The 21,792-nt window shown below is 39.6% G+C and overlaps 2 protein-coding genes across 2 annotated transcripts; both read right to left on the bottom strand.

The window, feature by feature from the left end:
- Positions 1 to 1,173: 1,173 nt before the first annotated feature.
- prkar2b (protein kinase cAMP-dependent type II regulatory subunit beta) lies at positions 1,174 to 12,119 on the bottom strand. Its single transcript, XM_008411829.3, has 11 exons — positions 11,195 to 12,119; positions 9,161 to 9,196; positions 7,870 to 7,922; positions 7,644 to 7,727; positions 7,379 to 7,485; positions 7,129 to 7,282; positions 5,328 to 5,429; positions 5,174 to 5,248; positions 5,007 to 5,075; positions 4,724 to 4,862; positions 1,174 to 3,609 (listed from the first exon to the last, which is right to left on the bottom strand). The coding sequence occupies exons 1-11, from the start codon at positions 11,460 to 11,462 to the stop codon at positions 3,476 to 3,478; spliced, it is 1,221 nt and encodes a 406-aa protein (XP_008410051.2). The 5' UTR covers positions 11,463 to 12,119; the 3' UTR covers positions 1,174 to 3,475.
- A 2,669-nt stretch (positions 12,120 to 14,788) lies between these two features.
- Positions 14,789 to 21,792, bottom strand: hsp90b1 (heat shock protein 90, beta (grp94), member 1). Its single transcript, XM_081607930.1, has 18 exons — positions 21,603 to 21,792; positions 20,958 to 21,060; positions 20,106 to 20,247; positions 19,903 to 20,019; positions 19,114 to 19,445; positions 18,863 to 18,974; positions 18,645 to 18,770; positions 17,860 to 17,976; positions 17,631 to 17,768; positions 17,461 to 17,538; positions 17,313 to 17,378; positions 16,953 to 17,222; positions 16,627 to 16,872; positions 16,383 to 16,519; positions 15,639 to 15,717; positions 15,373 to 15,528; positions 15,171 to 15,272; positions 14,789 to 15,082 (listed from the first exon to the last, which is right to left on the bottom strand). The coding sequence occupies exons 1-18, from the start codon at positions 21,649 to 21,651 to the stop codon at positions 15,059 to 15,061; spliced, it is 2,394 nt and encodes a 797-aa protein (XP_081464056.1). The 5' UTR covers positions 21,652 to 21,792; the 3' UTR covers positions 14,789 to 15,058.

Here is a 21,792-nt window from a genome sequence, read left to right as displayed (position 1 = left end):
AGTACGTATTGGTGCTTTTTTTTTGGAAGAGTGGGCAGCTTCTGCTGAAGAAGAACATTTTCATCTGCAAAAAAGCTTGACAGCAGAAGAAAGGTTAAAGCTCCATAAGATCTCCTGCTAAATGACTGCACTAAAGAACACAGTCAACTAAAACTAGCAGATGAAATGGTTACCAAAATCTTCTCTAATTGTAAAAACTTCATACTTGTTTTCTGTTCCTCCCGACTCCGGTGCTTTGATTTCCAAATGAGATTCAGACTTTACTTTCTTCCGAATAGCGGACATTTGGACCACTGAGTATAAGTGAGCTGTATGTCGTACAGCAATAGTCCAGGTTTTTTTCTTCTTTTTATGTAGGATGATTCAGATGCTGTGTCTTTCCCCAATCCACACCTCAGACTCTGTCACACTTTTTTTCTTCCACTCAACTTTCCATTCTTATCTTTAGCCGTAGCAATCGTTGTTAGCAACAACATTTTGCACTTTGAATTTTTAATGAAAGTGACCAATGCCTATCTTCCACATGAGTGTAGGTCATAACACTATTAAAAAGCTATTGGTATTTATGTAAATAAAATTTCAGATTTTTACTGCAGGCAAATCTAAAAGAAATTAAAAAATGAAATACATTCCCTCTGAGTGTGATAAATCTGTATGTGTCACTTTCTGAACTGATTTACTGGAATAAATAAAATTTTTCATGATATTCTATTACTGAGATGTACCAGTGCTTTAATCTATTTAAACTGTATTTAAGTCTTTTATTCATTTTTATTTTACCACAAAATATACTCTGTGTTAAGTAGTTAAAAAAATAATTTCAACTTTATAATCTTCAAGCACATTTGAAGCTAACAAATCATTGGCCTGACTGCAAGTATATTGAAGTACTAATTCCTGTATGTTAATTTCTCAGATGAGTCATATCAGAATGACTCATGCTTGACACAGTCATTAATATTAAGGATAAGATAGATTTAAATAAACAAATACGACCTTTTTTTATCTTGCTGAACTGAAAACTTTTGCATTTTACATTTAGAAATGTTTTATTTTTTGTCTATGTTTAAAACCACAGGAACAACAAGGGTGACCCACGCCCCAGAAACACCAGTGTTGAGATGACATAGGCCCTGAATTTATGGGTAACAACAAATAATCTGGTGTCACACAGAAATATAAAATGTTCTTTAATGACATGAAAAGTGAGACATGTAATTGTTTTGTTTTGTTGGGTTTCTTTTCTGGCTAATGTTGTGGTCTTGCCTTAAAAAATAAAAGTGCTACTAAAAGGGTTGGAGATCAACATTTTAAAATGTAAACTCAGCTGCAGACGAAAAAAAAACCCAGAAGAACATTGTTACAGAAAACAAAAGAAAAAACAAGAGAGATTAGTTGGGGAAGAAAATGACCCCTTTTTGATTCCTGTTCGGCAGGTTTATGCAAAAATTGTCATTGGCAGAGGTAGACAGCAATAATGTATATTTTACCTACACCAAAAAAATATGGGCTAAATCTCACATTAAAACACAGCAAAGGAAACTGTCTCAAGACACTGCCTACAATGACTACGATCCAGTGGAGAAATGTCTGAAATGAAAAGTGGGCCTACACCGTATAATAACACTCAGTTTCAAAATAGTACAGCAATGTGTTGTATATTCTTACAAAACTATCAGCTATCTCTCCCTCTGACATCGGCTTCCTTGTAAAAGCAGAGAATTTCGGCAAAGAGCCACTAACACTTATGAAGAATAGAATACTGTTTATCAGATCAAAGAGTTATAATCTGCTGATAAACAAAGATGTACTTGAGTATAAATGTGAACTCAGTGTGAAAGATTTAGAAATGCAGCACGGTGAGAAGGTATTCACCTCCTTCACACATTTCTTCTTCTGTTGCTTTCTTTTTTTATCACGCCTAAATGTTTCAGATTAACAAATCTTAAAATAGGCCAGAGATACCGTGAGTAAAATGCAAATGGCAGATTTCAAATGATGTGTTTACGAAAAAAGAAAAAAAAAACTGTCAAAAAATGACATGGCTTCATGGGAAAAAGTAATTCCCCCATAAACCCTAATAAACTGCTTGTTCCGCCCTTTGGGACAACCGCTGCTGTCACACCATTTCTGTAGTACAATTTTGGTTGGCTTTTGCAGAGTCCTTTTAATTTAACCACATTAAAAGGTTTCGCAGAATTCACGTTTCCATTGAGAAAGGGATGCAATCTTGGTTTTAAAGAAGCAAAGCGAACCCCAGAGCATCACACTTCTGACACCATGTTTGATCTTTCCAAAATGCTGTGCCAGTTTTATGTCACATCTAACAGAACACACACCCTCCAAATTGTCCTGCTCTCCTCTCACCAGTCCATAAAACATTTTCCCGAAAGTCTTAGGCTTCATTAAGATACTTTTGGCAAATGAGAGACGGGGCTTTGGCCTTGGAAACCTTCAAGGATGACATTTTTGCCCTGTCTCTTTCTTATGGTTGAGTGATGAACATTGAAATTAACTGAGGGAAGAGAGGCATCAGTTAAGGGCTGGAGGAAAATCTCAATGCAGTTTTAGAGCAATTTTGGTAGACATGTTGAAAGTTCCCAATTGTTCAAAGTTTTCTCTGTTTGTGTGCTAAGCCTGATGTCTCATCAGACACGATTTCTTGTGACTTTCTAACCTCTGGTAGTAGTAAAGTCACAGTTAGGTACTTTCAAAGAAAACCTGGTTAATTATAGCTAATGCAGGCATAACAAGGGAAGCAGTTACTTTTTTATTTGAGTAGTTAGCTTGGAGAGGTTTTTCTCTAAGTAAATAAAATCGCCATTTGAAAACTGCAATTTGGATTCACTCAGGCTATCGTTGCACGATATAAAAATTTGCTTCAATATCTAAAACATTTGCGTCCGACGAAAAGAAGCAAAATAAGCAGAAGTCCATAAGGAGGCAAATACTTTTTCGTGCCATTGTAGTTCATGTGGACTTCTACTGCGAAAGGTAGTGCGCCAAAATTGCTCATGATTATCCAAACACAAATCAGCTTTGGCGTCAATTTACGACTGGTAAAATTTAGAAATTTACAAGCAATAATACACTTTTAAAAAATTTTTTTATGAGAATACCGTTGTCAAAATAAAAATGGGGGTGAGGCATAACAAAGTGTTTTGGTTTTCAAAAAAAGTCAAGCACTTGACACTGACAAGTAAAATGCACACATATTCTTTACACACATATTCATTACATTAGTCATGATTAACGTAATAAAACAGGCTTTAAGCAACTTCCCAGGTTGCGACTTTCTGTCGTACGCTCTACTAACGCGGGCCATATCTTAGTCTTAATTGTAAGACACTCAAATGTGGTGTAGTGGATATTCACATTTCTTCTTCTGTTTTGAATAGTGTTGTGGAAAACATCCACAGTGAGATTTTTTTTTGTTTTGTTTCTGCCATCTCCTTCATGGTTCATTGGAGTCGCTTTATGCACTCTGTTGCTCAATCTCAGCGCTACTTCCAAACAAGGCCACCAGCTGCTCCTCGTAATTAGCGATATTCCTCTTCATGATGTCCATGCAAGGGCCGAGGAGTCTCTCAAACGCTTTCACGTCCAGGACTTTGAAAAAAAAGACAAAAAGACAGCTTTGATTTTTATGGGAATTATAGAAGGTCATGTAAAACATTACGTCTTTATGTTGAGTAAATTTCAAAGATTTTTTATTTTTTATTGTTGTAAAGGCAAATGCAAAATGCTAATTAAGCACTGCCTATTTAGAGAAGATGAGAAAATAAAGTTCATTTTGATTAATTACTCACAGAACACATAGCAAAAATTCATGCTCCTTCCACTTACATTTGTACTTCAATAAATTTTGTAGGATAAACCAATGCATGGTAGTGCATTTGTTTAGTGGAAAAATAATGACACATGTTTTTTTTATTAATACAAATCCAGCCCTTTCCCTTTACTAGAATCAGAGCATCTAAAGTCAACTTTAAATTCAAATTCAGAAATACTTTATACACTAATACACTATTAAAACGTGTCTATTTAAGTTAAATTTAATGTCTCTACCAAAGACATTAATTTTGTCTTTGGTAGAGACATGAAAAGCTGATCAGTTAATAAAAAATTAGTGGATGGTTTTGGGTGGAGGTTCACTGTGCAACAAGACAAGGTCCCCCAAACCTTTAGCCAATGGAATGGTTTAAATCAAAGTCTAATTAGAATGGCCTAGTCAAAGTTCAGACCTAAATCTAGTTAATAATCTGTGGAAAGACTTGAAAAATTGTTTTTCAGACAAGCTGATGGAAACAAATCTCAACAGATCTGCAGTGAAAGGCAGTTCCACAAAATATTCATTCACTCAGGAGGGGAAAACATTTTCATGCCACACTTTATGGATTCAATTTTCAAAAAGTATTTTCCTTTTACTTATTAATTATGGAGTGATTTGTGTTGGTTTTGCTTATAAAACCAGAATAAGATACAGAACTTTTTGGTTGCGATGTTAGAACATGTATTTTAAAAAATGAACTTCCACAAGTAACTGTGGCTGCAGCCATCCGTGTTGTTGGTGTCTGAGTGTTCTTAGCAACAGCTCCTGTCTTATGAGTAATTCTGCACAAACACTCTTCTGCGATGTTTTAAAAAGACATAGCAGCAGAGTGAGTATGAATGGCTGCCTCGACCCCTAACACAGCACATCAAAGAAGTGTACAAAATGTACCCAAGCATTTGACACTCCCCACAGCATATGCCGATGCAGCTCTGGGCTTGTTTGTGACAAGAGCCAACTCCCCAAAATACTGGCCCCTCGTGCACGTGGCAATATCGACCTCCTCCTCCTCCTCCTCGTCTTTTTTTGTCTTGTGAGAAACAAAAGGCACAAGGATAAGAAAGCAGAACCGAAAAACACGCTTTCCAGCACACGCTTTTTGAGCTTACGCTCCGAGTTGTGAGGTTGAAAAGCAAAGTGGACACGGAAATTGTTTCAAAACGTCCAAAATTACCCGGCTTCTCTTCATGGTGATCCTAACTTGGCCGCTCTCGACGATGTAAAAGCAATCCGCTAAGTCACCCTGTTGCAACACAGCAATGCAGGTAAGCAGACTCAGACTTTGCAAGTGAAAAACGGAGGACAAAGTCACTAAAAACACTCGACGCGGAGACGAATTACCTGAGCAATGATTTGCTGTGAGTCATTGTACACCCTGGTGGATAGCACGTCTACTACCTTCATTCTCTCCGACACCTGAAAAGACATCAGGCTGTCAACACTTTCACCGCGAGTCCGCGGCGCCCTTTGTTTGACGCTGTGGTGCAAAGCTGACCTCTAAAGATGTGAGTAGGGGGAGAGTTTCAATGAACGCTTCGTACATCTTCCTCTTCTTGGCGTTGTTCTTCACTATGATCCTCCGGAATGTAAGACGATCCTGAAACAAAGTTTGAAATAAAACAACCTTTTATTCATGTCTACAGACAAAGGTGTTGTTTTCTTTTTTTGTTTGTTTGTATTTAAAAATGTATTTTTTTTTTTTTACATTTGTTAAAATTGTCACAGTGACCTGACAAGAACAGATTTTTAAAAAAAAACTAACTTCTCTGGCTCCTCCCAGAGATCCAGCTGCTAAATGTTGAAATACACTGTTCCCTGTTAGAAACAACCAATCAGAGCTAGGAGGAAGGTCTTGACACCGTCAATCATGCTCATGTATGTGCTGCTCCCACTGTTCCCCCATTCAGCTTGCACAGTTGTTGAAGCTGAAGACTGCCAGCGTGCTGCAACTGTGCTAGCGTCGGAGAAACAACCCAACGATACAGAAAAACTAACAATTTCTTGAGTCCTCAGCACGGTTTGCTGTGGAGGGAGGAACCTGCAGGGTGTGCACCTTCACGTATAAGTGAGTATAAACAACAGACAGAAGGATGGAATATGTGAAAATGAAACTATGACAATAAAAGGATTTAAATAACTTGTAAAATACACATCAACTGTTGACCCATTGGTTAGCTTGAAAACAAAATTGTAAAAGTAGAATTGCAGAAACACTTAAACACATTGTTTGTGGCTGGTGGACAATCAGCTTGACTGGCAAGTCTCCAAATCAAATTGTGCCAAGGGCCCAGAACAGCCTGTCATTTCATGAGATAAATGTATCATTACACTTCTTATTATTACAACTCCAGACTTTTCTGCTGATTTTTCAGACACCAACTCTTATGAAACCACAATATGCATTAGGTGTGAAAATGAGCTTGTTATTTTTTTATTTCTTTTTTTTTTTTTGCAATAAAAGCATTTATTCAAATAGTAAAAAGAAACAAGGCACACAAACGTTCCTCCTGCTTGTGCCATCTGTCCGCAATACAGTCCCAGTGGTTAAACGTGTCAAATATTGCTCAAAGAATAAGGTGTCGATTGAACTACAATGTAGGAAGCATCATCAGCTGCAGAGGGCGCCCTCCTCTAGCCGAGACTCGCCGTGACAGGCTCGAGATCCACACGCCTTAATAAAGAGGTAATTACTAGTGAACGTCAGACGCCAAATAACATGTCCACTGTAATGTTCCGTTAGCTCAGAGACTCTCTGGCACCACTTGCTCATCCCCAGACAAAGCTGGCTGCGTCGTGAAGAAAGCAGCTCCTGCTCGTCCACAGCTTTAAGCTGCACACTCTAAGACTCTTGGGTCAGCAGAGGGTTCAGCACCAACGTCCCTCGTCTCCCGTAGATGACATAACAGAGCCGCTAGCTGCTCTTTACGGACACAGACCTTGCTGAGTCATGAATAAGTGGGATGTTTCCCTTGCAACAAACAGGAACAGGATTTAGCAAACAGGAACAGTTTGGCTAATGCTAACTATAACCTACGTCAAAAAAAAAAAAAGTTTCTGATTTCATTTCAAACAGTGTGAAAGAAACAGCGACTGCGTCAGTTAACGCTTCAACTGTACGTTGTGTTACCCAATCTTGACTGTGCCATTTCCATCTGTAGCACCACGCTGCAGCGCAACCACAAACAGCCTGGGTGTTTATTTAAACTGTGCCAGCTGACCTCACAGCGTGTGTCATTAAAACCTGAGCAAGCAGCAGCCAGCTGTGCTCCTGCACGGGTGCGTAATGTTTTACTCACCAGGCACCAAAGGGCTCCAGGCGAGGTTGCAATTATGGTGGCCGCCCTGGGGGTGTTGTACATCAGCGCCAGTTCTCCGAAGCTGCCCTTGTTGTCGTAGGAGCCCACCAGCTTCTCCGCGCCCTCAATCTTCACGAAAATGTTGAACGTCCCACTGACCGAAAGCAAAACCACGGAATAAACGATTAAAAATATATATAGAGAGAGAGACAGACACAATTAGTCGTTTAAAAGTAAGTGCGTGTAGCACCTTTCGATGACGTAGAAGTTGTCCCCGTCATCGTCTTGATCAATGATGTGCTCTCCCACCGTGCAGAACTTTTCAAACATGGCGTCCAAAACCTGAGACATCTGCTCCTGAGAAGGAGAGAAACATAAAGCTGTTTCAATTTCTTTGTGTTTGAACATTTTTTTTTTTTTTATATATTTCAATTTAAACAGCTGACCACCGGTTGAATTGATGCAGGGAGGAAAAACAAGCATCGTAAACCTGCTGGACCAGGTCATGTACTCACTGGATCTAAGTTCTTGAACAGAAGAATGTCTCTGCAAGCTTCCTGTAGTCTCTGCCTCTGCTCGTCGGTTTTGGGATGGGTAACCTGCGAGGCGAAACGCGTTTCATGTGGGACTGCCTTACAGTGGACGATGGTTACATAAAGAAATCACATTCTTCACCAAAATGTCTTCCGATTCTAAGAGAAATGCTACATCTGTATGATTGTTGTGTGGACTGGAGTTTACCCTTGGCTCTTTATCGTCTTCATCTTCGTCAGGGTTGAACGCCTCTGCACACACTGTATCAACAAAGAAAATATTGTCACATCTATGCTGTGCTTTGTCGACCTCAAAGCACATATTACTATATTACAAGCTGCATTTAATCATATTTGCACAGAACCCTGCAGACAGTAAAGACAAACAGCTTTGTTCCTTGTCTTGTTGTCAGGCCTCTGAATGCAATACAGTAGCTTCTAGAGGTATTCACAGCCCTTCAGTGTTTTCAGATTGTGTCCCATTACACCCATAAGCATCACAGTTTTTTTTTTTGTTTTTTGTTTTGCAGACCAATACAAAGGAGTGTATAATAATGAAGTGTAAAGGAAATTATGTATGATTTTCATCCCTTTCTACAAACAGAAAGCAATGCATACATCTGTCATAAGCCAAATGAGTCAAATTTAGTCGCGTCACCTTTGCAGATGTCTCAACCCACTTTGCAAATCTAAAGACTTACTCTTTTTACGCAAAACATCTCACATTGAATCAGATTAGATAGAGAGCATTTGTGGGCTAGTCTTGTTGGATTTAGGTCTGGACTTTGGCTGGGCCGTTTCAACACATTAATGCAAACCCATAAAAATAAACGACAAAAAAAAAAAACTGAATGTTCCCAAAGAGCCCATTTATTTATGAAACTTTACAACTAATTGAAACACATTATGTAACTTAATTACAAATGGATGTTTGAAAGCCATTATTTACATTGAGGATTGTGTTTGTGCTATGTTTCAAACAGAATTAAACAGCAACATTTTGTTTAAAACGCTCTTTTACAGTCCTGTGATAAAACTTTCAACTTTCAGGATAAGGAATTAATTAAATCGTTTTTTTTAGGTCCATTTGCTCATGGTTTTCATTTCTATATTCAACGTTAGCCGACCCGAAATGCTCATGGCTTAACAAAGTACAACTGGAACGCTTCGTATCAGCAAAACTGCAGCCATCTTTCCACCAGAGCCACAACCTTTCCCCACTATTGCGAGTGAGAGATAATTATAAGCATCACTTGTCCTGATTTCCTCACCCACGTCACTCACTGACATAATAAACCAGGTTCAAGACAGAGCAGCTTCGCAGCCTCTTACAAATCAACCTTATTGTAATAAGAGGGAGGCGATGACAAAAGACAGATGGCAAAAAAAAAAAAAGATTTTCATTTGTCGGAGAAGCTGCCCATTCTCCGAGAAATGACACAGACCAGAGCCACAGGATGTTAATAACCAACTTAAGCAAGCGGCAAACTGTAACTCACCCGATGCTCTTCTGATGAATCTGTTTATCACTGGCGCTGTAAACAATGAAAAGCCACATGTTCAGTTCCAACATAAGCTGAATTGCTCTGAAAGCTGTTATTGAAAAGAGGTTTAGGTGGCTGTGATTTCACAGCTAATACCCCCCCGGTGGAGCCTAACTCATTAAGGGATCCATATTCATCCCGGTGAAACCTGAATGAGGACAGCTGCTTTGAAGTGGATTTAGGTCTTTGAATCATTTCAATGAGAGGGTGAAAAAGAAAAAGAGCATTCAAATGTAACAGTGTAAAAGTGCCAAGCTCCTGGAAAATAGATCAGCATGAAATGTATATTAGGAAGTCTCATCTATTGATAGCCTCCCAGTCGTGCAGTGGCCAGGGAAAGCTGGCTGAACGATCATCAAGCGTGACCCAAAAACTCGTCGATTTAACAAATGAACGTGGCGCACCTGCCCACATGTAGGCGCTACAGCCGGTCAGTCGATTAAAGCTGCAACTAAATTGAGCTGTTGCTCCCCAAAATAGCAAATGTTTAAAATTACGAATGTTGATTAGAATTATTTTTTTTTGTTTAGCATTGAAGATTTTAAGCAACTAACACAGTGTTAGTGGAGTTGTGCATTTTTTGCAACGAGTGTAGTTAAATATGTTTTTGTTGCTTGAGCCTAAAGACAAATTTTTTGCAAACTGCATGTTTTTTTGTTTGTTTGCTTTTTATTGATTGTGCCCCTTTTTGAATAACCATCATCTACTCTTGGCACTACCTTCAAATACGAGAATCCCATATTTTAAGAAAGAAAAAAATAAAAGACCTGAAAAAAGGAATCAAAGCAGGTGTTTTGTTTTAGTTTAGAAGTTTTAACATTGCAGCACACGTAAAAGTTTTGAAATTCTACCATGGGGTTTGGTTTTGGTTTAAGTCGCATTTTGTTGGATGTTGAATTGTTTTCAGAATTCCCAGTTGAAAATGCAACGAGAATGTCCTGGGATAGTTGTTTGGAAAAGCAGGCGATATCAGTCATAACTCAGACCCCCAGGTAGTGTAAAATATAATTAAAGCTTCAGGTAAAACATTTGTTAATGACTTTGTGTCCCTAAAAAAAAACAAGCCCTCTACAATCTCCATCTAAGAACATTTTCCTTGAGTTTGTGAATTGGATCACATTAAGAGCAGAACACTGTGATGGACTTTTATGACTAAGTCAGCACCAAACCAAGAAACAAATTCCTCTTGTTTTCCAACTTGCAACTAGAATGCACTCAACTCATTTAGTTTTCATCTCTCACTTCTGAGACAAACGGTAATAATTAATAATCATCTTCATTTAGCACCTTTAACCAAACTTTTCTACAACCAAACCCAAGGAGGGAGAAAAATTGTGCTTGTTGGTCGGTGGTTTTATTTGCAAATGCAAGGCCCACAATAAATTCAGCTTAGGGCCCTATTTATGGTGGGACCGGCCCTGCAACCGAACCTTTTCAGCCCCACCACTCATTTTGATGCTGTCTCTGATGTCTGTTGCTGCTGCTTGCATCTCTGCATAGCCAGATGTTTGAAATACAATCACACTTCAGGACACACACCTTTGCGCATTGCTTAGATCTCGTGTTTTTCCATCTATTTTTCCCCTCTCATTGGCTAATGAGGTTAACTAGGCCTGGTGTATCGTGGCCTGAAAATACTAAAGAGACACCTTCCGAGGCGACAAAAAAAAAAAAAAAACACTGGAAAGATCTCTTCATTCTGCAGCTGTTGCTATCGAAATGCATTCTTAACCCAAATAAAACCCTGATTCAGAGATGCAGCGCTGGGCACGTTTAGCACGTCTCTCAGCCTCTCTGACCATATTTGGCAAATGACAGCGCGGTGGTGGATGCAAGGTGGCGAGCATCTCTGCGCCTTGTTTCTGCCGTCTCCCAGTCGTGCACTCCACCGTGCATGCATATGTCTCGACATGCATCAACATCACCTACATGCACATACGCGCTCGTGTATAAAAAAAATTTAAATAAAAACAAAACACAGCGGCTTACCTATGAATTCCTCGTCGTCGTCGTCGTCGTCCTCCTCCCCGTTCTCCGAATCGATCTGCATGGCCTCGTCAATGAAATTGACCGCTTTCCCAGATCTCGGGGCCGAATTTTGGTCATTGCCAAAGGAGGCCTCTTTGGTCTCGCTGTCCTTCAGCCGGGTGAAGTACTGTAACGCAAACTCGAGCAGATCCCGGGGCTGATTCCTCAACACTTCCACGGTAAAGCTCTGTAACAGCTCCGTCAGTCCCTCAGGGATTTCTATACTCATTCCTGTTTTCAGTCTTTGGATGTGGACAAAACCGGTTTGCTGCGAATTCTACAAAATATCACACACACACATATACACACACACACACACGAAAAAGAGACAAAAACACAGCTCCCTCCTCTCCTCCAAATGGAATTAAGGATAACCGGGTGTATAGTCTGGCCACCCCACAAGTCAGTCAGTCAGTCAGTCAGCGAGCCGTCCACAGCGGATCCTCTCTTTTTCTTGAATGAAAATGGCTGTGGATTTTTGGTCCAAGCATCTTCTGCTGCTTCTGGCAATAGGAAACCCACGCATGTGACCCAGGAATCCATGGTAACCACCTATCCAGGGATTGCGTACATGAGCAGCAGCGGCGCAGAAACTGCAGTCAGTCGCAAAATACAAATTATGGGAAAGAGAAGCCGACGTGCTGTCAGACATGGATTTTCACTGGAGGTCAGATCCTACCGGCAGAACTAGACATCACATCATGCTTATGTTCTTATTTTTTTTTGTGTGTGTGTGTGTGTGTCTCTTTACATCGGTAATTAAGCTGTTATGCTGATTTTAAATATTGTGTAATTGATAATATGGGAGTTGATCAAATGCATCGGTGCTCAAATCTATTGTTTTTCTGTTTTGTTTTACTTTTTATGCCTGCTAACTCTTGTTAGGTGAGATTATGAAACCACACCCTCAAAGAATGTGAGGAAAATAAAAGTCATTCGGACTGAAGTTTGCAGTAGTTGTGGGTTTTGTCTAATCCGTGCAGAGTGAAATTATACATACTTGTCCACTCCACCCACATCTGAAAAGTGCTTCTTAACTATGAGCCTTATGATGGATATGAGAACTGTTCTTATCAGAAATGGGTGGACTGGACATGGATTTAACCTGGTTGGTTTCGATGAGAGGACCTATGCTGTCCACAGATGACCACATAAGGGCTGTGGTCAGGGTTGGTAGAACCTACTAAAAAATATGTATCCAAAATATTACATGTACTTAAGCTTGTATGCATTTCTTTTCCCTTTTATGTTAATACACAAAGCCTGCCTTTTGTATTCTGCGTTGAGAAAAATTCAAAGAAATCAGTCAAATCCAAAAATTCTGTGGGCTATTACAGCAGTGGTACATGATCTATATTTGGAGTTTAAGAGCAAACAAGTAAACAATAAAAGCAACTAATGTGCAGGAGGATTAACACAAAATTTTAAATTAGCATGTTGCCCCTAGATGCTAATTATGTAGGGGAAAAAAAATAAGTACAGAGGCAAATCTCGTTATGAAGCCATAGTGCCAGAGAGTTTGGGGACCGTCTCTGGAATCACAGGGGCGGAAAAGCAATAACTACTGCAGGAGCGTTTAGAACATTGTGACTTTGTGGCAGACACTATATTCCAACGACGACTTTTATTATAGAGCAAAAAGCCTGAGTAAACTTTGCTGAAACTATCTAGTAAAAGCATTTTAAGAATCCACTGATTTTAGAGCTTTGATACAGCAAATTAAAATCTGAGGTGTGCACAAATCACACACACAAAACACAAATTCTGACTTGAAGATGGCACTTAATTCTCGGTGATCAAAAGTAGCACAAATGTCCTGTCTTTCTAATTCACAGGGTGATGAGGCGTGTATTCCATTACAAAGAGCTTAATGAAGTAAAAAAATAATAATAATAATAAATATACTACCAAAAAGCTTTTAGTAATATAAGGTGAAGCTGTGACAGTGCAGCTGATATTACAAGTATCAGTTTGCTTTATAAGTGTAGGTTTTCCTCTACACCCCCAGGCTTTACGGGATGCCCCTCCCCTTCTTTGCCCTATATCTGTCACCTTTTATTTAGAAGGCAAGATATTTTCTCACTCTGGCGAAGATTTTCAATTATTTCTGCTCGTCTGCCTGTTAACTTTCTGATCTTTTATAAAAGCTGCTCTGCGTGTCTCTTTTCTAGTAGGATATTTATCATCTATTAAATTTGCTGTGAAAAAGCAGAACAAATGTAGGAATTTTCGATATATGTTGAAGCTGATCAGGACTAGACATAATTACAGCATTAGGGCTGGCTAAATAAATGTGCATTTACATAAGTGAAATCATTTTTTTAAAAGACAATATCTAAAGTATTAAAATGTAGATCGTAAACTATACCATATTTAACAACAAATATTTCAGTGGGAAAGTGTACCAGATCCTGTGTAATGTACAACCCTGCTGAGTTACAGTAATTTGAGTCAACGAGTTTCTGACATAATCCCATCCGTCTTATAGCGCCATCTGCAGGACGTAATATTATACTACAACGTGTTTTCCCTTCACAGAGTGCGATAACGTCTACAGTGTGAGAGAAAGTTAATATTTTCCAAAATAATAAAAATATGACTAAGTTGTTGCCAATTTTAATCAAATTGCTTTAAGGCATACAGAAGGTGAATGCTATGGGGTCAAAAGCTTGTCACTGTATTAAAGGAGCAGTATCTGATTTCCAGCCACGTTGTGCTATAAAATGGCATTACCAAGTTAAGTAACTATGCATGTTGCCTCCATTTGTTGTAAAAATGCAGTATATCAAATATGATTTTAAAGAAACTTGACTGTGTAATTTAATGCCTTGAAATTGGGCCCGTCTCTTTAAGTCCTGCTCCATCATCCATAGGCAGACTGTTCGTTCTACAAAAATTAAACTAAATTTTGTACCAAAACCCGTTTCCCCACAACGTTCCTCCTCCAGTTTGTCTGTCCTGAAATGGATGGACAGATCAAAATCCATTTCTCCAGAACAATGGTTACATCACAAAACGTATATAGCACCTCCAAACCAGAGGTGGGTAGATGACTGCACCATATTTTCTTCCATTTGATTAATATGAAGTTCTGTACTCTGGTAAAATTTCACAAACTGTAATGCTGTGAAACAGCGGAAAGATTTTAAAATGGTCAATCAGTAAAAATACTAGAATTTGCATACAAATCATCATTTTCACAGATTAAGCCAGATGTAACAAAAGTACGCAGAACTCAATACCTATCGTTTTAACTTCAGTAAAAGTAATACTTTTAACACTTTAGCAGTTCTACCCACCTCTGCACCAAATATTTGCAGCATGCCTTAAAACTACACAAACGATCCTCCAATTTCATAAACACGAGTTTCTCTATAGTTCAACAGTCAGTTTTGACAAATCTAAAAATTCTGGAAGCATTTTCATGAAAATGCCATATTGTGTCACATTTTGACATCTTTTACGCAAAATGGTTTGGTAGTACTTTACCACAAGGTTTCACTTCTGCATTGAAAACACATTTTTAAATCATATTTTCCAAAACGAAGCAGACCATTAGATTTTTGTGGTAACATTTATTTGATCAATAGACGGAATTGCATCTTTCCATAAACAGTTCAGTTAAATATTAACAAATTTACAGTCATGAGGAATGTAAAAAAAAAAAAAAAAAAAAAAAGAAAAAAAAAAAGACACAAAAACCCAAACAATGGTCTTAAAAAAAACCCATCCCCAGGACCCCACTCAAGATAACATTAAACACAGCGGCAATGGAACAAGAACTCCAATTTCCAGTTCCATTGTCACATCGTCCTTTACAGTGCTTCACAGTTCATCCTTTGGCTCTGCCTGCAAGGTAAAACAAAGAAATGTGAAATCTTTGGCATTCAGTCATGAGAGCATATAAAGGATGTGAAAGGACGTAAAGAAGCCTCACCGATTCGTCATCGTCGTCGTCGTCATCTATAACTTCTTCATCTTTATCTTCAGGCTCTTCCTCTGCTGGCTCCTCTGGCTCTTCCTCAGGTTCTTCTTCAACCTACGGAGAAGACGCCATTTTTAATGGGCACTTTAACAGTCAAGTCATTAAATTATTAAAGCATGGGAGTCAAAATTAAATTAAAATCCAGTGAACGTGCCTGTTCCTCCAGAGGAACATTCATGCTGAGCCGGAGCATGCGCTCTATTCTGTCTCCGTAAGCTTTTGTGTCGGCCAGCTGGTATCCTGAGCGCAGAGTTGCCGTCTCAAACAGAACCACTGCCAGATCTGATGCGGTCTGGTCCTCAGCGTCAGCCTACAAATGCGAAACAAACAAAAGTAGTCAGATATATTTGTCAAAACCTTCTTAAAAACGGTTTACCACATTCAACAACGCATCAGTAAGAAGGGTATGTAGAAGCTTACGTTGACTCTGTTGAGCATCTGCTTGACAAGGGGATGTTTGGGGTTGATTTCTAGTGTTTTCTTCTGGCTGGCATAATAACTGAGGAACAGACGACAATGCATGTGAGCTTCAAGTGGCAATAAGACAAAAAAAAAAAAACAGGTTTACAGGCACTTATGCATAATAAAATAACTGAAAAGTTTAAGTAGGAATTAAACAACGAATAGATTCTAATGTTTTGTCAGGGAATTAGATTGTTGTATGACATGTCATGGACAAGATGGTGTTGGACCTTTAGGAACCAACTCCAGCTGAAGTCCATACCATCTCAATTTTCCCCAAAGAGAGTTGGTAATGCTCATGGGGCTTTAGAATCCCCAGTAACCCATGTCATTTTTCCTACTAAAGTTTGTCCTTCCATTCAACTTTCCATTAACATTTTTGGATGCAGCACACTTCAATGAAAAAAAAAAACAGATTTAAACTCCATGTTGAGTGCATCAGTCTGACTGTTGTACATCGATCATATTAGGGGTCTTACCCTGTGATTGGTTGGGCCACTTCATATTTTCACATTAAATATCCCTTCTACAATTTAAGTCTCGTCAGTTTTTTAAGACACATTTTAGACTTTTCACCTAACTTATCAAATACATACTTTAAGTATCCTTCCACTTTCCACGAATCCATGAGATTTCAGTCGAATTACTGAAAAGCGTTTGACATCCTTGTATTTTCTGACATGCAGCTGTGTTGACACTCACTTTGTTGAAATGTCTTTTCCTGTCTGGTAAGCCTGAGCCTTCATGATCCTCTCCATGTTTCCTGACCAGCCGTACTGACTGGCAACCAGAGCGCAGGGTGAGTTGGTCAACCTCTGAGAGAGAACGGCCTTTTCGATCTGTCGAGAAAAGAGGCAAATATTTTGACTATACGACATTAAAAACGAGCCAAATCCATGATTTCTGTTGGTCTGTGAAATAACGACAACACAGCAAATTCCCCAACCTTGTCCTTCAGGGCCTTGTCCTTGAGCCAAGTAGTGAGAGGCTCAAACTCCTTCTCCAGGGCCTCCCTCTTCTCCTTGACCTTCTCACTTTCCTCAAACTTGACCCCCTCTTTGGCCACATTCTGGAAGCGTTTTCCGTCAAACTCTGGCAGTGCCTGGATGCAGTACTCGTCCACAGGCTCCGTCAGGTAAATGACCTCGTAGCCCTTCTTCAGCAGCCTCTCAACGAAGGGAGAAGACTCCGCCTGTCAAGACAGATTACTTCAGTGAGTTTTCTAACACTTCAACACCCTCCAAACCACCACTCTGCATCATTGTTACTCACCTCATTCCTGGTGGTCCCTGCCATGAAGTAAATCTTGTCCTGCTTCTCCTTCATGCGCTCCACGTACTGCTCCAGGCTGGACAGGACGGTGTCGCTGTTGGACGTCTGGAAGCGGAGCAGTTTGGCCAGACGGGTTCTGTTGGAGTGGTCCTCGATGACGCCCAGTTTGACATTGGTTCCAAACTCCTTCCAGAACTTTTCATTGTACTGATCATCTGCAATCTTCTTGATCATATCCAAAGTCTTGCGGACCAGCTTCTTGCGGATGACCTATAGGGTCAGGAGAAATTGGTTTTTAATCAAACTTCTTTCACCCTTTCATTTCAAGGCCAAAGAGACTGCAAAGGACTTAGAGATTACCTTGAGCAGTTTGTGCTGCTGCAGAGTTTCTCTGGACACATTCAGAGGAAGGTCATCAGAGTCAACCTGGCAAAGGAGACCACATTTAGTCTCAGACGAAGTGACGGTTATACAAATCATATAAACCAACCAGCCATCAGCAACTCACCACTCCCTTGATGAAGTTCAGATATTTGGGCATCATGTCGTTGAAGTCGTCCGTTATGAAAACTCTCCTGACAAACAGCTGTGCGACACAAAGTTTCGACATGAATCTCAAACTCCTGCATACGTTTTCTCTCCCTCTTTTATTGAAACTAAACTGCTTTGCTTGCAAACCTTGATGTAGTCGTTCTTCTTTGAGCCGTACTCGTCAAAGAGGCCACGTGGAGCCGACGTGGGGATGAACAGGATGGACTTGAAGGTAACTTCACCTTCAGCAGTGAAGTGGATGTGAGCCAGGGGGTCGTCACTGTCCTGGTGGGAGAGAAAAACGTGACTGGAATTTAACCGGGTCTTTAGATAGAAAAGGCTTCCCACTTGCCTGACTAATATAAACCGTTCATACCTTCGAGAAGGTCTTGTAGAAGGCCTTGTATTCGTCCTCCTCTACCTCCTTGGCCGGTCTCTGCCAGATTGGCTTGATGTCATTCATCAGTTCCCAGTCCCAAACCGTCTTCTCAACCTACGATGTGAATGATAGTTTAAGAAATGGTGCAATACTGACTTTTGGTACCATTTAATCCACTATGACAGCAAAAAAGACTAGATCAACAGGCGAGAAAAAAAAAGAAAAAAGAGAACTGTTTGGTTAGAAACTAAATATCCAATTAAGTGCCAGCAGTCTGTATGTACAGTTCTCTTTAGTGTTGACATTGTTGGGATGTGAAAACATTTTTTTAAGGAAGCCCAAAAGGTTGGAGACCTCTTGTAAAACCAATGGTCTACCTGAACTTCAGGCATGTACAGCTAGTTAATAACTGTGGCAGTTATTACCACAGTCCATTATGGACTCTAATCAAGTCCATAATGAAAGATTGTGAAATCTTGTTAAACTGCAGAGGAGACTGAACAAAAAAAAAAAATACAAATGATAGGAGAACACTTGTTTATGTTAGCAGGGAACACTCAATTGGAGCCTTTTACCAATTAAGTTTTAAGTTTTATTTTAAATGGGCTTTGTAGAGAAAAAAATATTTTAATAAGTTGATTATTAGAGTTTCAGGTGAGCAAAGTTACAGCAGTTCTATTAAAGGAGTAAACTTCTCTAACTTTTGGGGTGTTTTAGGAGAGACAATAAAAAAAAACACTAGAAGAAGTACAGCTTAACCATTATACACTTTAAGCCCTTACCTTCTTGGTCTTTGGCTTGTCTTTAGCCTCTTCCTCTTCCTCTACTTCAGCCTCATCTTCAGAAGTCTCCTTCTCTGCTTCCTCTGCTTCAGCGTCGTCGTCGATGGGCTCTTCAACCGTCTCAGTCTTACATGTTCACAACAAAAACCACTTACTCTCCTCCATATTCTCCATCAACTTTATAATAGCAGGTATGAGTGTTGAAATTAAATAATCACCTTGCTAGCCCAAACGTAGATGGGGAAGTTGATGAACTGGGAGTATTTCTTCACAAGATTCTTGATGGTTTCTAGTTCAAGGAAGTCTGAGGCCTCCTCCTTCAGGACCAGCCTGAGTTTGGAAAAAATAAAATTAAGAGGCAAAACACTCAAGTTCAAGGCCAGTGCAGAATGAGAACTGAAGCAGTGACTCTGCAACTAGTAAAATGTTTACAGAGTTATTCATCAGTCATTATACTCAATAAACGTACGTAATGGTTGTTCCCCTTCCCAGTGTGTCCTCACGGGGGTCCTCGATGACCGAGAACTGGTTGGAGTCCGACTCCCAGATGTGCTGGGTGTCGTTGTTGTGCTTGGATGTCACAATGACCTTGTCGGCGACAAGGAAAGCAGAATAGAAACCAACTCCGAACTGGCCAATCAGCTCGGACGTAGACTGTCCCTCAGTCTGCATGTCTGTCATCTTGTTGAGGAACTCGCTGGTGCCCGACTTGGCGATGGTGCCCAAGTTTCTCACCAACTCGTCTTTGGTCATCCCGATACCGGTGTCTGTGATGTGGAGCATGTTCTTCTCCTTATCAGACTGTCAACGAGAATGGAGACAGACATGTTACGGGTTTAAATATTTACAGTGTGACAGTTCTGATATTAAAGTAAAGATGCTTAGGTTTTATGGTTTTTACATATAATGTTCAAACCGAAATGGTGTAAAATTATCAAATTACTTTTATTTGCATTATTCCAACAGAGGCTTTGAAAATCTTATTAAAAAAACTTTAGAAATCAGAAACATACAGCACCTTTTTATTTTAACCTAATTTGTCTTTATTTTAAGCAAGGGGACAATATCAAAGTACTATTTTTTATTTTATTTTAATACACTCAGGTAGGACAGAGTAGCATTTTCCTGCTTCAATCTGAGGAGGGAGAAATGTATAAAATTCACTCCGGCACTCTTCATGCCATCACATTTGAGGAGACTGAATTGAACATTTTAGCAATTTTAAACATCTTTGAATACCATTTATCTCACTGCTTACTTTAATTTTGATGGTGAGCTCTTCATTTGCCGTCAACGCCGACTCATCAGTAAGCGACAACAGCCGGATCTTATCCAGAGCATCCGAGGCATTAGAGATCAACTCCCTGAGGAAGATCTGAAAGACATGAACAGGTGAGCATCCCTCAGGCAGTAACCCAAACAGGGGTTTTTTTTCCACTCCCCCCTCCTCCTACTACTAACCTCCTTGTTCTTGTAGAGAGAGTTGATAATGAGCTTCATCATACGATTGACTTCTGCCTGAAAAGCATGTTTTTCAGACTTTTCCCTGAGTTCCTTAATCTGAGAAGCATTCAAACCGTCCAGCTGGATAGCCTCCTCCTCCCTGAAAGTAGACGAATACAGAAACGCAAGTGAAACAAAACAGAGCATGCAGATTTAAAATGTCCATAAACAGAAAGCAATTGGACTCCTTGTTTTAGAGTTGCTTGTGATGGTCATGTTCTCGAGGACTGAGAATCTACAGCTATGTAGACATCAGCAGCTCGAAGCAAGAGGACACTTTCACTGCTCACATGTCTGCCCTGATGATCTGTGTGCATAAGCTTGGTGGAGCTGACCTTGAATTTGGGTGATTGTCAGTGTGACCAAAAATGAATAAATTTGTGTCAGCTTTATATTTGCAGTAATTCAGAAAAATGTGTAAAGTCACAATATTCTGTGATAAAGAAGATATATTGCGTTTATTTTTTTTGGACACTTCTGCTTAGATTGTAAACATCTCATACACTAAACACACATTTAAACAATTTTATTGTAGACTTCCCATCCAGCTACAAGAGCTGTATTGGCAGTTAAAACTTCTTAACATGGCAGTAATGTTTCTTGATGGCCATGCAAGACATTTTCTGCAACTCTAAGACAAGATATACAAAGCATACATGAATCAATGACTGCAACACCAAACTGCCCATAATTGATTTTCAAATATTCTCGTCAGTGCTGATGTTCTAAACATCAATAGTGGAAAAAAACAAATTTGAACGTATTCTGAAGGCTTATTTTTAATTTATCCAGCAAAAAAGCTGCACCTACCTCTGCACCACCTCATCATCTGTTCTGGAGCCATCTCTGCTCTTTCCCAGGTCGTCCTCAACCATGCCATCCACATCCACTTCATCCTCAGCCCTTACAGCAGCTGCCACGGAACAGATATGGTTACATTTTTGTCACATATGTCGTACCATACATCTGCGTCGGTTGTAACGGTTGACACCGATCATTTAAAAGACAAAATTAGCTTGAAAGTCCGATTGACTGCGATAGCATGGATTCTTTCTGTGACATGAATTGTGTTGCTCATTAGAAACTTATAGAAAATCCGTTACGAATCACAAGTTTTTATTGTGACAAATGAAGAAAAATTAAAGCATATCTGCCCTAGGATTTCAGTCTCCATAGCAGCCAACGTGCGGTTTTAATTCCCACAACCAGAAACTTCTGGAAAGGCGTCAAGAAATAAAGAACATTGAAGCTGCTCCGAGCTATCAATACAAGTCGTTTTGAAGGTTTAATACTCATATTTATGCATAAATAAAATATAAGAATTGTTATGAATGAGCACGAGGTGGAAAAGCACAAAGACAAGTTTCTATTAGCCTTGCTGTAGCTAAAGTAGCTGAAAAAAATTATGAAGAGCAAGTGAGCCACAATGACAAAAAAAAAATTCCAGCTACTCACCGAAGGCTAGAAGTGCGAAAAGCAGCCCTACCACCCAAACTCGTTTCATTTTGAAATAAAGCTCTACTGATGCTGTGAGTGCTCAGCTCCTGAGACAAAAGGCAGGGGAAACAGCGTAGGAAGCTCTGTCTTTACAGCAGTTGCCGTGCGGCTACTTCTTCGACTGAGTGAGCGTGCCCAGTCCGTTAAA

This window comes from Poecilia reticulata, chromosome 6, assembly GCF_904066995.2.
Source record: "Poecilia reticulata chromosome 6, P_reticulata-male-v2, whole genome shotgun sequence".
Classification (NCBI taxonomy): Eukaryota; Metazoa; Chordata; class Actinopteri; order Cyprinodontiformes; family Poeciliidae; genus Poecilia; species Poecilia reticulata.
The sequence above is the reverse complement of the archived record's forward strand: the minus strand, read 5'-3'. Positions and strand labels throughout refer to the sequence as shown.

What these genes read in the sequence shown, in the direction of transcription:
- prkar2b (XM_008411829.3), bottom strand. Translation starts at nt 11,462, where the DNA reads ATGAGTATAGAAATCCCTGAGGGACTGACGGAGCTGTTACAGAGCTTT. An exon ending in CACAGCAAATCATTGCTCAG is followed by an intron (nt 5,076 to 5,173) that starts GTAATTCGTCTC and finishes GTGTTGCAACAG; the next exon opens with GGTGACTTAGCGGATTGCTT. An exon ending in GGGGAGTGTCAAATGCTTGG is followed by an intron (nt 3,610 to 4,723) that starts GTACATTTTGTA and finishes TTTTTTTCAAAG; the next exon opens with TCCTGGACGTGAAAGCGTTT.
- hsp90b1 (XM_081607930.1), bottom strand. Translation starts at nt 21,651, where the DNA reads ATGAAACGAGTTTGGGTGGTAGGGCTGCTTTTCGCACTTCTAGCCTTC. An exon ending in AGCTCACCATCAAAATTAAA is followed by an intron (nt 19,446 to 19,902) that starts GTAAGCAGTGAG and finishes TCTCGTTGACAG; the next exon opens with TCTGATAAGGAGAAGAACAT. An exon ending in AGAAGAACGACTACATCAAG is followed by an intron (nt 17,539 to 17,630) that starts GTTTGCAAGCAA and finishes TGTGTCGCACAG; the next exon opens with CTGTTTGTCAGGAGAGTTTT.